The sequence below is a fragment of the Hydra vulgaris genome, chromosome 01 (assembly GCF_038396675.1).
Source record: "Hydra vulgaris chromosome 01, alternate assembly HydraT2T_AEP".
In the NCBI taxonomy this organism is placed as follows: Eukaryota; Metazoa; Cnidaria; class Hydrozoa; order Anthoathecata; family Hydridae; genus Hydra; species Hydra vulgaris.
The window spans coordinates 46,224,964-46,238,439 of NC_088920.1; the positions used below are offsets into that span (position 1 = coordinate 46,224,964).

Consider the following 13,476-nt stretch of genomic DNA (forward strand, 5'->3'; position numbering starts at 1 on the left):
TAACAGACATAATTGAATTAGAAGCAGTATTTGAAGAACCATTCAGAGAAAGTGTGATTAATTTTTAGAAATTGACTTCTAACAGAAAACAATGCATTATAAGCATGTAGTTTGAACATAATATAAAAATATTGGAAAATTTTAGATACCTTCAGAGTGTTATGAACAAAGTGAAACATAGTTACAATATTTTAAACTATATATGATATAGTCTAAAAAATATTTTCCCTGATTTCTTGAAAATTCTTGATGAAGGAATTTGATTGCTATATAAAATCATTATTGAAGAATTATTAAAGATAATTGTTGAATCTATTGTTAAAGAAAACTTTTACATCTATATATCTTATGACATCCTCTTTTCTTCCATTTATATATTGACAAACAAATTTTTTATTAAAAAAATATAGCAAGTTTCTAAATCATTTTCAGTATTTATTTATTTCTATATTAATTTATTACTATAGATCAGCAGTACCCAACATTTTTGATAAAGAGGTTTATTTCTCAATCACAACATAATGTTGCTGTTAAGGAAAATTTTTAAAACTTGCATATGAAAAAAGTTGAGCACAGCTGTTATAAACAAATTCTAAATTTTAAACTTTTAAAACAAAATTTTTTTTGTATTTACAATTTGATTCCATCTTTTCCAGAACTGTTTTCTTTTTAGGTGTTTTTAACTTAGTATCTATCAACATGTCAACAGTCTTTTTTGTAATTTTTTCAAATGCTGCTTTACGACGTTCAAGCTTTGAAATTGTTTTACTTTTCACCTCTTTTTCTATGGATATCATCGCCTTTTGTTGCTCAATTATGACATCAGATGGCAAATGTTCAGATAGTTTTACAGGAGGATCCAATGTAAAAGAAACAGATTTAGGATCTACCAATGATTTCTAAAAAAAGAAATGACAATTTGACAACAGTCAAAATTTATAATGTAATAAAAAAAAAACTATTTTTACACAGAGTAAAGAAAACATAAATTTGAAACTTCTTTTTAAATTTTAAAATCTAATCTTCTTTTACTACTACCACCCATTTATCATTCTCTATACATATTTAATATATTTGTTCATCTACAGGAACTTACAAAGTCTTCTGTTGAACTTTAACAGAAGACTTTATAAGCTGAAACTATATGAGTCAGGAAAACATCAAAATGGGAATGAATTCTTAACTGATTTTTGAGGAAAAAACCAGATAAATAAAAATTTTGAGCATGAAAAAACATTTAAACTATTAGATAAAATTTTCAAAAAGTTAAGAAAGGTTATTAAAAAAAAGAAAAAAACTCTGAAAATTTTTTCCAGCTAATTGGATTAACTCTTACATCCAATCTTTCTTGGAAAACATATATCAAATTGATTGCAAAACTAGCATATATGCTAAGCTTGCATCTCTTTATCGTGCTCACCACTTTCTTACTCCTGATTCTATTCTTTATCTCTATAAATCTCAAATCCGTCTTTGTATGGAATACTGTTGCCATATCTAGGGGTGATTTTCCAATGATGCCTTTTCTCTTAAACAATTTGTAAAAATGCAGTGTAAACATAGTTGGACCTGCTCTTGCAGCCATTTCACATTGTCGTAATGTTGCTTCTAATTCTCTTTTTTATAAATATTATAATGGGCACTGTTCTAAAGAGCTAGCGCCTCTTGGGCTATCTACTAAAATTCAGTTGCTTGCAGCCTTGTTGAAAGTGAAGATGTTAAAGAAAAAAAAGAAGTATCTCCAAGAAGTATGACAATAAATTTTGCATTTGGGATTTATTTTGTGATGGATGGTATAAAAAATTAAATAAAAAAATTTCAACTAAAAAAAAATCTGTTGTGGGATGACAAAAAGTTAAACATCTGCACCATGTTAATCCTGTTTTCAAAAAAGTCTTTAAAATAACAAAAAATACTTCATTTGGCTTAACACACCACTTTCACTTATATTGTGTGTGCCATAGATGTGCTGGCTTATACAAAATATGAAAAAATTGTGCATGGGCTGTTTATGTTTTGCTTTTCTTGGGCCCTTTGGCAAAGAAAAATGTTGTATCTAATTTTTTAAGTATATTGTCTGCATTGGTATTAAGCTTATAGCTGACATTATCAAACTGAATCAGGGATAGTTGAGAGCAAGTTAACATATAACTATTTGTCGGTGTTCAAACTATGCATAGTAATATTAATTTAATGATATAGTAATATTTACATATAATACATTGTAATAATAAATGCATATTACATTATATATTAAGTTACAACCCAGATCAATTATTATCCTTGGTTATTTGTTTTATACTAATTAAAATTTTTTTAAAAGAAATTTCAATCATCTATTAGTCAACCTCAAATGACAATATTATAGTTTTCTTTTGTCAATATTAACTAGTTTTCTTTTGTCAATAAGTTTTCTTTTGTCAATATATATATAAATATATATATATATATATATATATATATATATATATATATATATATATATATATATATATATATATATATATATATATATATATATATATATAAATTATGTTAGTGTATTCTACAAATAGAACGCTCAATGCTAAATTAGTAAAAACACTTATCTAGTTTTTATTCTTTGACAGCTTGTTTCTCCATCAGTAGATTCATTAGGAAGTCTTCCTGATGATCAGTGTTTTTACCTAGATAAGTATTTTTATTAATTTATATATATATATATATATATATATATATATATATATATATATATATATATATATATATATATATATATATATATATATATATATATACTTAAATTTTAGAAAAAACAACTTTTAATGGCCATTAAAAGTTGTTTTTTCTAAAATTTAAGTATAAAATGCTCTGTTTTAAAAAAAAAAAAAATTTCCTAAATATTGAGCACTCTACAACGATCAAGAGTTTAGTATTTTTAATACAAAATCATGCAACAACAACATTTTTTTTCAAAATAATAATTTTTTTTTTAATTCCAGTATTATTTTATTATTATTATCTAGAACACATTTAGGGAGTGAGAACAGACATTAAAAAAAAAGTTTTTTAAATGACCACCCCAATATATATATATATCTATATCTATATATATATATATATATATATATATATATATATATATATATATATATATATATATATATATATCTATATATATATATATATATATATATATATATATATATATATATATATATATATCTATATATATATATATATATATCTATATATATATATATATATATCTATATATATATATATATATATCTATATATATATATATATATATATATATATATATATATATATATATATATATATATATATATATATATATATATATATATATATATATATATATATATATATATATATATATATATATATATATATATACGTAAGTGTATATATATGAATAAAGAAAATATCTTTCTATTATCATGTATAATGTTGTATACTTGAAAGAGTGCTCAATAGATAAACTAGAGCTATATAGTATATATGTTACTGTTACCCGCAGTACCAGGAATTAGCTAAATGCTAATGTTTATAATATATTTAATATTGCAACTCTGAGTTTCATGTGTTATCACAATCATCAGGCAAGTAGTAAAAGTTTAATTTTGCTACGATTTGTTTAGTGGACGTTACGGTTTATATTTGTATTTTAGATCGTTACCGGACGGAAATTGATTAGTAGTTAAGTTAATAATATTATCAATTTGTTTTTAGTTGGCTAATAATTGTGAAATAGTTATATGTTTAATGTTGTTTAAAATATTTTTTATGAGTTAATGTGTATTATTTGTGTATTAAAAAATAAGAAAATAAAAATAAGAAAATAAGAATTAAAATTGATATAAAAATATATATAATATTATGAAATATATTACAAAAGCTGTGTATGTGAGTAATTTATTAGTTAGCCTAGAGATATATGGAGCAGATTAGTATAATTATTTTTATTTATAGTTGTTAGTCAGGTTTGTAGCAAGCTTTGTAATTTTATAATAAGAATTTATTTTTGTGGCGGCACTTTGATATAAATTCGTTTCTCTTATTTAACAGTTTTTCAGGTTTTGGATATGATATAATAGTAAATTTCTCATACAGACATAGTGGGCATCTTTTGGAAATATTCGAGTAGGGGGGTACTGATTTGAGAATAGACCATGTTAGCATAGGGGTTTCATTATGTTAGCATAGGGGTTTCAGACTATGTCTGGGATTTAAAAAACAATTTTAGTAGTTGCAATATTAAATATATTATAAACATTAGCATTTAGCTAATTCCTGGTACTGCGGGTAACAGTAACATATATACTATATATATATATATATATATATATATATATATATATATATATATATATATATATATATATATATATATATATATATATATATATATATATATATATGTAATTACCACAGGAAAACTTTATTAAACTTAAAAATACTTAATTACATTTAAGCGTTTAATATGTTTTACTTACCTTGCTGATTGATAAAGACAATGATTCACTAAGAAGTTGATTTTTATTTCTTTTATTGTTCTTAACTTTATCTCTCTTTTCTTTCTGTCTTTTTTTTTCTGTTTGCTTGCGCTCTTTCATTCTTTTTCTCTTAGGATCGTTTTTTTCAATGATTACACTCATTGGTGATTCTTCTGTATACTTCATCTTCTTGCTTTTTTGTTCTATTTTTTCTTCATCCATTATTATTTTAATTTACTGCCATTAAAACATTAAATTTTTTACCTTTTTAATATTATAATTTAAACATAAATGAAACAAAGATTAAAAATATAGAATAAAAACTTGAGAGCAGCAATTTTATCATACAAACTCATACTTTTTAAACTTTAAACATTTTAAAAATTAAAAACTGTTTATTTAAAAAAAAGATCAATAATATCATTTGTTAAAAATTTACAAAACAAATGAGAGTAAAATTATATAGAATTTTTCGAATGTTGGGACTTATGGAAGCCCAGTGGAACCTGAACTTGTGTCAATATAAGATTCACCAGAATTCTGAACATACAAAGAAAATTTGTTTAGAATTATTACTTTTTTAAATTTTTTAGCGTTTTGAAATATTTTAACCAAAAACATACATAATCATAAAGATAATAAAAATAAAATTAATCTAATTAAGACAGTTGAAGATTTACATTAACAATTAACTTTTATTGAATAAATAATGTATATCATGCAATGCATCATTTAACATAATATCTTTCTTTATACACTTACTAATTTAATAGGCAATGAGACAAAAACATATTTTAAACATGAAAATTACCTGTGTTCAAAATTTGATGTTTTGATCAACAGGGTTTCTGGTTGGATGTACTCTTATAAAATATAGGATCTAAATATTTTATTTTATTTTTTATTTATAATCTTTATGTTTTTTGTACTCTTATAAAATATAGGATCTAACTATTTTATTTTATTTTTTATTTATATCTTTATGTTGTTTTTTTTAACAAAACTTTAAGATAAAAACAAACAAAGCCATTATGAATATAAAAAAAAAAAAGATGAAGATGCAATGAGTGCATTATTAATCTTGAAAACTTTATTATATTTTGCAGCTTTTGCTAGACACAACCAGTAAAGTCACCAAGTAATTTTTCCAACAAAGCTACCAAGTAATTTTCACTTTTAAGGCCACCAAGTAATTTTTACCAATAAAACAATTATGCAATTTTAATTTCAATAAACACATTTCATATTTGTATAAATATTTTTGCTTTTTTTTTTAACTCAAAGTACAATACACACAGTGTTGTTGGATTTTAAAATATTTATTAAAAATTTTGAATTTTGAAGATATGGTAAATAAGTTATAATAGTAAATATGGTAAAGAAATAATAATGGTGAATATAGTTATAGAGGTAAATATGGTTATAGAGGTAAATATGGTTAAAATGGTAAATTATATACTTATTATTGTTTAACTGCTTACATTTTAGTATTTTAAATGTAAAACTTTTAAATGACAACATTTTGTATGAGAGTTTAACTAAACTTTCAATGTAAAAAAACAAACAAGTTTTGTCAATACTAACTTTTAATATTTTAAAGAAATTTATGCTGGATTTTTGGATAGGGGCATTTTCAGTTTACATACAAATGATGATGCCACTATTTAATATTTTCAGTTTACATACAAACAATAATGTCACTATTTAATGGCTTCTATATAGTTTGTAATAAATAAGCATCCTTTATTCCTTTTAGTTAAATGTAAATATAAATTTAAAATAACAAATAAAATTATTTTCCCAGTGTATACCAAATATGAATACAAACCAAAATACTTTAATGAGATAAAAATGAAAATACCAAAAAGAATAAACAACACACAAAACATGTACAAGAAAAAAAATGAGATCAACCTGCAATCAGGCATCATAAAAACAAATGTTCTTGTCATATATAGTATAAACAAATCAAAATCTTGAAAAAAATTAGAGCCTAAAAATTTAAAAAAAAGTTCCAAAATTGATCAAAATTTAAGTTAAAAGCGTAGACACAAAAGGTGTGGACCCAAAAACACTGATGGTCAAAGAGACTGCAAGGTTTTATATTGTGTTATTCAATTGAAACCTTTTTTTTCAATTAATTCCAATCAAAGTCCTAAGAGTCATAATTGGTGCAAAAAATAAAAATTGAGGGGGTCATAACCTATTTAAGCATTTTAGATGCATGTTACAAAAATTTATTTAAAAAAAATTATATATTTAGAAAATATTTGTTTTATAAAAATAGAAAAAAGTGTTTGTAAATTTGGAAAAAAATGATAAGAGTCACAAATAGGGCAAAGGCAAAAATTAAGGGGGCCCAAGCCCATTTAAGCATTTTAGATACCTATTACAAAAAAATATGTATAAATTGAATTTCAAATATTTAAACAACGTTTAAAACAACAAAAACATTTTAAAATATTTACAATAATAGTGTATATATGTTACATAATCTAGAAACAGTCATACAATTTTTATCCTATTATAGAGCACCATGTAAAGTTAATGTTAAATTAAATTCTTCTTCCATTAAAAGTAACTACAGAGTCGCACTCAATGTTGAGTATACTCTTGTTTAAATCTATTCCATGTATGTTTAAATTTAGAATGAAATTTTTATACTGTGTAGCAAACTGTCTTGTATAGATAAAAAAGAGTTTTTGATACACCATTAAATATCAACTTAGATCTATAGTTCAGTGTATAAAAGTAATTAAAATAGAAAAAGATTTTTGTTTAAGTCTAACTCATGAGCAGGCAATTATGCAATGATTAAATTCCTGTTTAATTTTTTATGCAATAGTTCTCTAGCTATATAACCTGTTGTTATTCTTCTTCTTTTTACAATTGTATCAGGGTAGTCCCATTCTACACCTGTTTTTTTTTTAAATATCTCTTTTTGTAATGAAGTCCCTGCTCGCTTCAGAAATCTATTAGAAGCACTGAAAGGGGGACTCAGACCAATCAAAAACACCAGTTTTCACATTTACAACAGTCTCTATGAAATGGTCTAATGTACTCAGTGAGACATGAAGAACCTATAAAAATATCACTAATTTTAAATGTAATAATTGTAATATCACAGGTTGGAATTGGTTTGAGGGTTTGTCCAGTCCTTGTAATATAATCAGGGTTTTTTTAAGTAAAGGACTGTCTTCCTGTTCAAGTTGGTTAAATATTTAGTTCATAGTTGAAGTTTCTCGATTGACTACAAAACCATTTTCAATTCTTTCAATATTCAAACACTGATCTTTTGAGCATGCTCACAGATTACAAAATGCACCTTCTAAAAAAAGATTTGCTGCTTTCATATCCATTATAACGGGTGACAACTAAAAATTCGGACAAAAAGAAATTGTGCACAAGTCATATTCAGTTGTTTAACCTTGCCACTTACATTATCAAGTAGTGTATGATTCAAGTAATAATTTTAAATAGTTTTTGTTTGACAATTGTCAATTTAGTTGTCATAAAATGTCATCTAAAGAGAAGCTTCTTCAAGAACGTGTTGTACATTTTTACGAATGCCATAAAAGTGTTGGCAAAATGTTTACTGTAGAACATTTTTTGAAAGAAGGTATATTAGAAAGTACAATTTACAATATTTTAAAACGTGGTACTGTTGAAAGAAAGCAAGGATCCGGACGAAAGCCCACAATAATGACCAAGAAAAATTTGAAGAAGTTAAAAACTCCATTTAACAACAAAGATGGCATTAGCCAGCGTGATGCTGCTAGAATATTTGAGTGTTCCTAGCAGTATATCAGTAGGGCGCTCAAAAAGCTTCAAGTTAAACCAAGGAAAAAGCAGAAATCGCCATCCTACACCGAAAGTCAAATTACTAAATTAAAAAAAGATGGTCATTATCTTGTGAGATATTTTGGTAACAAAAATTTCATTTTTGGATGATGAAAGTTATTTTACTTTAAGAAAGCCCCAAATGCCTGGTAACAAAATTTATTACACAGACGACTCTTCTGTTACACCACCTGATGTTAAATGCAAAATGCAAAGCAAATTTGAGAAGAAAGTAACGTTATATATTGTTGTCTCCGACAAAGGAATTTCAGAGCCATTTTTGAAGAAAAGTGGTCTGGCTGTCAACCAAGAAGTTTACAAAAACCAATGCTTAATTAAAATTTTAATCCCATTTATTAATAAATATCATTCAGATGATAATTACATATTTTGGCCCGATAAAGCATCGTCACACTATGTTAAAAGTGTTACTGAGTTCCTCCAAAGTGAAAATATTCCTTTTGTACTGAAGAATGTTAACCCCACAAATCTTCCTCAATGTAGACCAATTGAAGATTTTTTTGGAGAACTAAGTTCCTTAGTGTACAAAGGTGGTTGGAAAGCTCGAAATATTTCACAACTCAAGCGTAGAATTAAAAAATCCTTGAAAGAAACGGACACAACTGGTGAACAAACAGCTTGCGCGAACATTAAAACAAAGTTGCGCAGAGTAGCGGATAAAGGACCCTTTGTGGAAAATCATTAATTTTACTGTATATTTTAAGTTGTCATCAATTATATATCAACCATATAAAATTGTTATGAATAAATTATTTCATCAAAATTAACATTTCTTCTCATTCCGGGTTTTTAGTTGTCACCCGTTATATGACTGCACTATCACCTTTACTTTAAATTGTTTTCCCTCTTTATACATAAGGAAACCTTTATTTTTTAACTCTTCAATGTCAAAATTAAAGACAAACAATGATTGAAGAGTTTCTCTTGATTCTTTTAAACAAAATGATTTGAACTTCAAATAATATAATTCAAAATATAAACAAGTTTACGTGATAAGTAAAAATATTATATTATTACTATATACACCACAAACCACTCAGTTTTGATTTTAACTCTTGCAACTCGTTCATTTTAAAACAGATTGAAATGCTGCAATATTTTTTTTTTATTAATGATTGTACTAACTAGATTAAATTTGGTTGAAAAGAAAAGTTCAATAGAAAAGAGGTAAAGGGGGGGAGGGTAGAGGTGTTGGTCAAAAATTGGTTTTAACCCTTTTTTTAATTTCTAGACATACACTTTAACTGAACACATCTTCGTCTTTAAAAAACATGTACAAAATAATGTAAAACTATTTGCATTAATATTTTTTAGTATATTTTACAAAAATTTAAACAAAATGGGTAGGGTCACTCTTTTACTTTTTTTGTTTAAAAGTGCTAAGTTGGCACAATTTAGTTAAAAAGCATTTTATTCCTCTTTGTCATAGGAGTTTAAAAATATATGGGTTTACTAGTGCCAACTTAGCACTTTTTAAGATTTATTTTTTAAATTATTTTTTCTGATAAAAAATTATTTGAAACACACTAAAATTTTGCTAAATTTTAGTTGTTTCATTAGGTATTACATGTAAAATAAATTTTGCGCAATAATCTATAAAGTCAACATTCACATTTCCATAAACTGCAGTCTAAGATTGTTTCTACATACAATTATCACATTAGCACTGCTTATATAGCAACATTTTTTCTTATACAATGCCAACAATGACTTTAATGTATCATTTATACCTATTACCTAAATTTTGCAATGAATTTAGGTTTTTCAAACTAGTATATTTTCTGAACAAATTTTGCTTTTGAAATAATTTTTTTTTAATAAACTGGAAATTTATTTGGCTTTCAATAACAAATAACTGAAATTTATTTTGGTAACATTGATTTTTGAGCAATGTCCACTGTTTGGCCGACTGTGATTAGTGACCTTTATTTTTTCCTGATTTTATAAACACTGTTTTCTATTTTTACAAAATAAATGCTCTAAAAAAATTTTTTTTGTAACATGCATCTAAAATGCAATCTAAAATGGGCTAAGACTTGACCTCCTCAATTTTAACCTTATACCCCAATTATGAATCATCACTTTGTTCAAATTTTAAAGACTATTCTATTAATACAAGACCAATACTCCTGAATAAAAAAGGTTTCATTTGAGTGACACACCATAAAACCTGGTGGTCTCTTTGGCCATCAGTGCGGAATCTTACAATAAAATATCTATTTGCTAGCCAGAATTTAAAATAGCTAATTTAAAAATTAAAAAACAAATACAATAAACTTATCATCAAAAAAAATAATGAAATTATTACTGTAAGTTTCAGGAATTATACTCTACTAGCTTAAAAGTTTTTCCATAAAAATTTGATTTAAACAAAACAAGAACAAGACTGAACAAAATTATAAATATAAAAATAACAAGTAATATAAAATATTAGATGTTTTTTTAGTCTTTAAGAAAAACTATAAAATTTAATGTTTTTCAATAATTAATGTTTAACTTAATGGTTAACACTTTAAGTTAATGATTTTAACAATTAGGTGACAATTAAAAGATGGTTTCTTGTTTAAGTAGCCAGAATGTCATTAGGATATATATTTTTTTATCATAAAAGTTTCTTTCAGCTTTATCTGACATAAAAGATTTTTTTTTTAACTAATGGAAAAAAAAACACTGATTTTTGCCTTTTTGTTAATGAATATTCTTTAGTTAATTTTCTAATTAATTTTATGTTTAAAATAAAATTTTACTAAAATTGTCTTTACAGAATTACTATTCTGTTTGATTTATGTAGTCACATTACTTTATGTTTAAAATATTTCAATTGTATATCTATCATGTTCTATAACATTGTAACATATTATGCCAATAAATTTTAGTTTTATCAAGTTGATTTATTATGCATTATTTTTTTATTATCATACTTGCTAACAATATTTTTTTTAAATATCTTTAAAATCAATTTGAATCAAATAAGAAACTTTTGAAAAAACATTTTCATTTAGCATGAAAACAATCTAAAAAGTGAAATATAAAAATTTTTTACAAAGTGGACATCTTCAAAAAATAATTAAGGTATACACAAACCATGGAAATTTAGTTCAAAATCACACAAAAAAAAAAATCACATAACTAGAATATTAAAAGACTTCACAATAAAACTAAGCACCAGGCCACGCAATATCTACTTGTAATATAAATCTTTAAACAAGATTATTACTTAAAACTGGTATTTACATTTTAACATTGAAAATCTTAACTCCAAAATAATAGTCTAAAAAACAGGAAAAAACAAGTAGAGATCTAAAAAACAACTTGAGATTTTGTTTAAACTTGATTTTCTGATTAACTTACATTGCAAAGAAATTAACAAAAAATACCTATAAGTTTTGAATCAAATTTAAAGTAAATAAACCTTCATGTTTAATAAAGTGAACACTTTTTCAAATAGTACATTACTATTTTTCCAAATGGATTGAAATTTTTGCTACTTCTTTCACTTCAAGTCTATAAAATCAATAAATAATTAAATTATTTTTTTGTTTTTTTTTTGCTAAACATCATCATTCAAAAATTTAATCAAGTTAAATTTTTTAATTGATTTTTAATTAAGTTTTCAAAATGATTTTTATAAATATGCATCAATAAGTTGGTGGAAAAGGAAAAGGAGTTTGGCTGTGATTGTTCGTGAAAATTAATTTAATCGCATCTAAAATAAAAAATGTAATGGATCTTGAAACTTGTAAAATAGAGCATATGCTGTATAATATTGCAATAAAGAATGATAACAAAATAGATGCAACTGAATTAATTTATAGACCTCCTATAGTTATAGATGAAGATAATAAAAAGTTAGATGAATTATTGGAAATAGCAACAAATAAAAAACTTAAGGAGTCAAATTATAATGACAGAGGGCCTAAATTCCTTAAAAACAATTTAGGGTAACAACAAATCAGCGGTCAGAACTAAACAATTTGATTCAAAATTTGTATATAAACAAGACACAAGAATAAAAATAAATTATATACAGGGCCGCCGAGAACTGTCACACCGCCTAGGACAGCAACCCTGATTGACACCCTTATTTATCAGAATTTTCCTAAATTATAGATGAAGGACCTTTTTTTTTTAGGTACCGTCTTTTTATTTGGTGGCCTTTGGATATCTGCGGCCAAGGACAAACTGTCTCTTTCACCCCCTCTCCCTCTTGGCAGCCCTGATAATCCAAGTCCCTTTTATCTAAATCTTTACTAAATACAAGATGTAAAAAAACAAAAGTTTTCTACTACTGGAAAAATTTTATCCAGAGTAAGACAAATTTGACCAAGTAATGATTTCTCTACACCTATATGATAAAGATGATAATGATTAATAATGATATAATGAAAAATGGATGTTATTGTTAAGAGTTTAATAAAAGATAAAAAAAACTCAAATTTAAACATTAGCAAAATAGCTATACAATAAGCAAATGAATGAATGCAAAAATTAATTTGGAAAAGTAATTGATCATAAAAATAACTAATTTTACAAAAAAAACTTAAAACCAAAATTGGATTTCCATGTTTCAAAGCCAACTCTGGCCATATATGCATCATTGGTAAGGAAGGTGTGAACTTTCTGGTTAAATGTTACTTTGTTGTGCTGTGATACAACCACTAGAACTCTTTGGAGGACTTAAAATAACTTATTAAAAATATATATCAGATTATTGAGGTCAGTGCCAAAAATTATAACTTAGGCAACTTATAACTGAGCTACTTTACAATCTAGCTTTTTAAAGTTAATCTTAACACCCTCATGTTTTTAAAGTTAATCTTAACACCCTCATGTTTTTAAAGTTAATCTTAACACCCTCATGTTGTCCATAAACATACTATTTTACTAATAATAACTATTTTATTAATAAAATTTTTAATACTATTTTATTAATAATAATTTTATTTAATTTACACTTAAATTTTTATTATTAATTTTATTATTTATTATCTATGTTATTTTATCATTACTTTGTATATCAATTTCCATTTTTATTCTTTTTTTATTTGACAATAAAAAAATGAAAATTTTTAGGGAAAACAAGATGATCAATTAATTTTAATTATTACTTAGCCTT

At 24.6% G+C, this 13,476-nt stretch overlaps 1 protein-coding gene across 3 annotated transcripts in view; it reads right to left on the reverse strand.

Annotated features, from left to right (window-relative positions):
* The window catches only part of LOC101238921 (uncharacterized), a 29,529-nt gene extending 20,620 nt beyond the window's left edge, over positions 1–8,909 (reverse strand). For 2 of the 3 annotated variants that reach the window (XM_065788357.1, XM_065788356.1), the window contains exons 1-2: positions 4,500–8,909; positions 635–899 (exon numbers count right to left, since the gene is read on the reverse strand). In XM_065788357.1, coding sequence (XP_065644429.1) covers positions 635–899; positions 4,500–4,721 — 487 coding nt within the window. In that variant the 5' untranslated portion in view covers positions 4,722–8,909. The remainder of the gene's footprint in view (positions 1–634; positions 900–4,499) is intronic. The other variant, XM_065788358.1, reaches the window with a different exon arrangement.
* Positions 8,910–13,476: the final 4,567 nt, after the last annotated feature.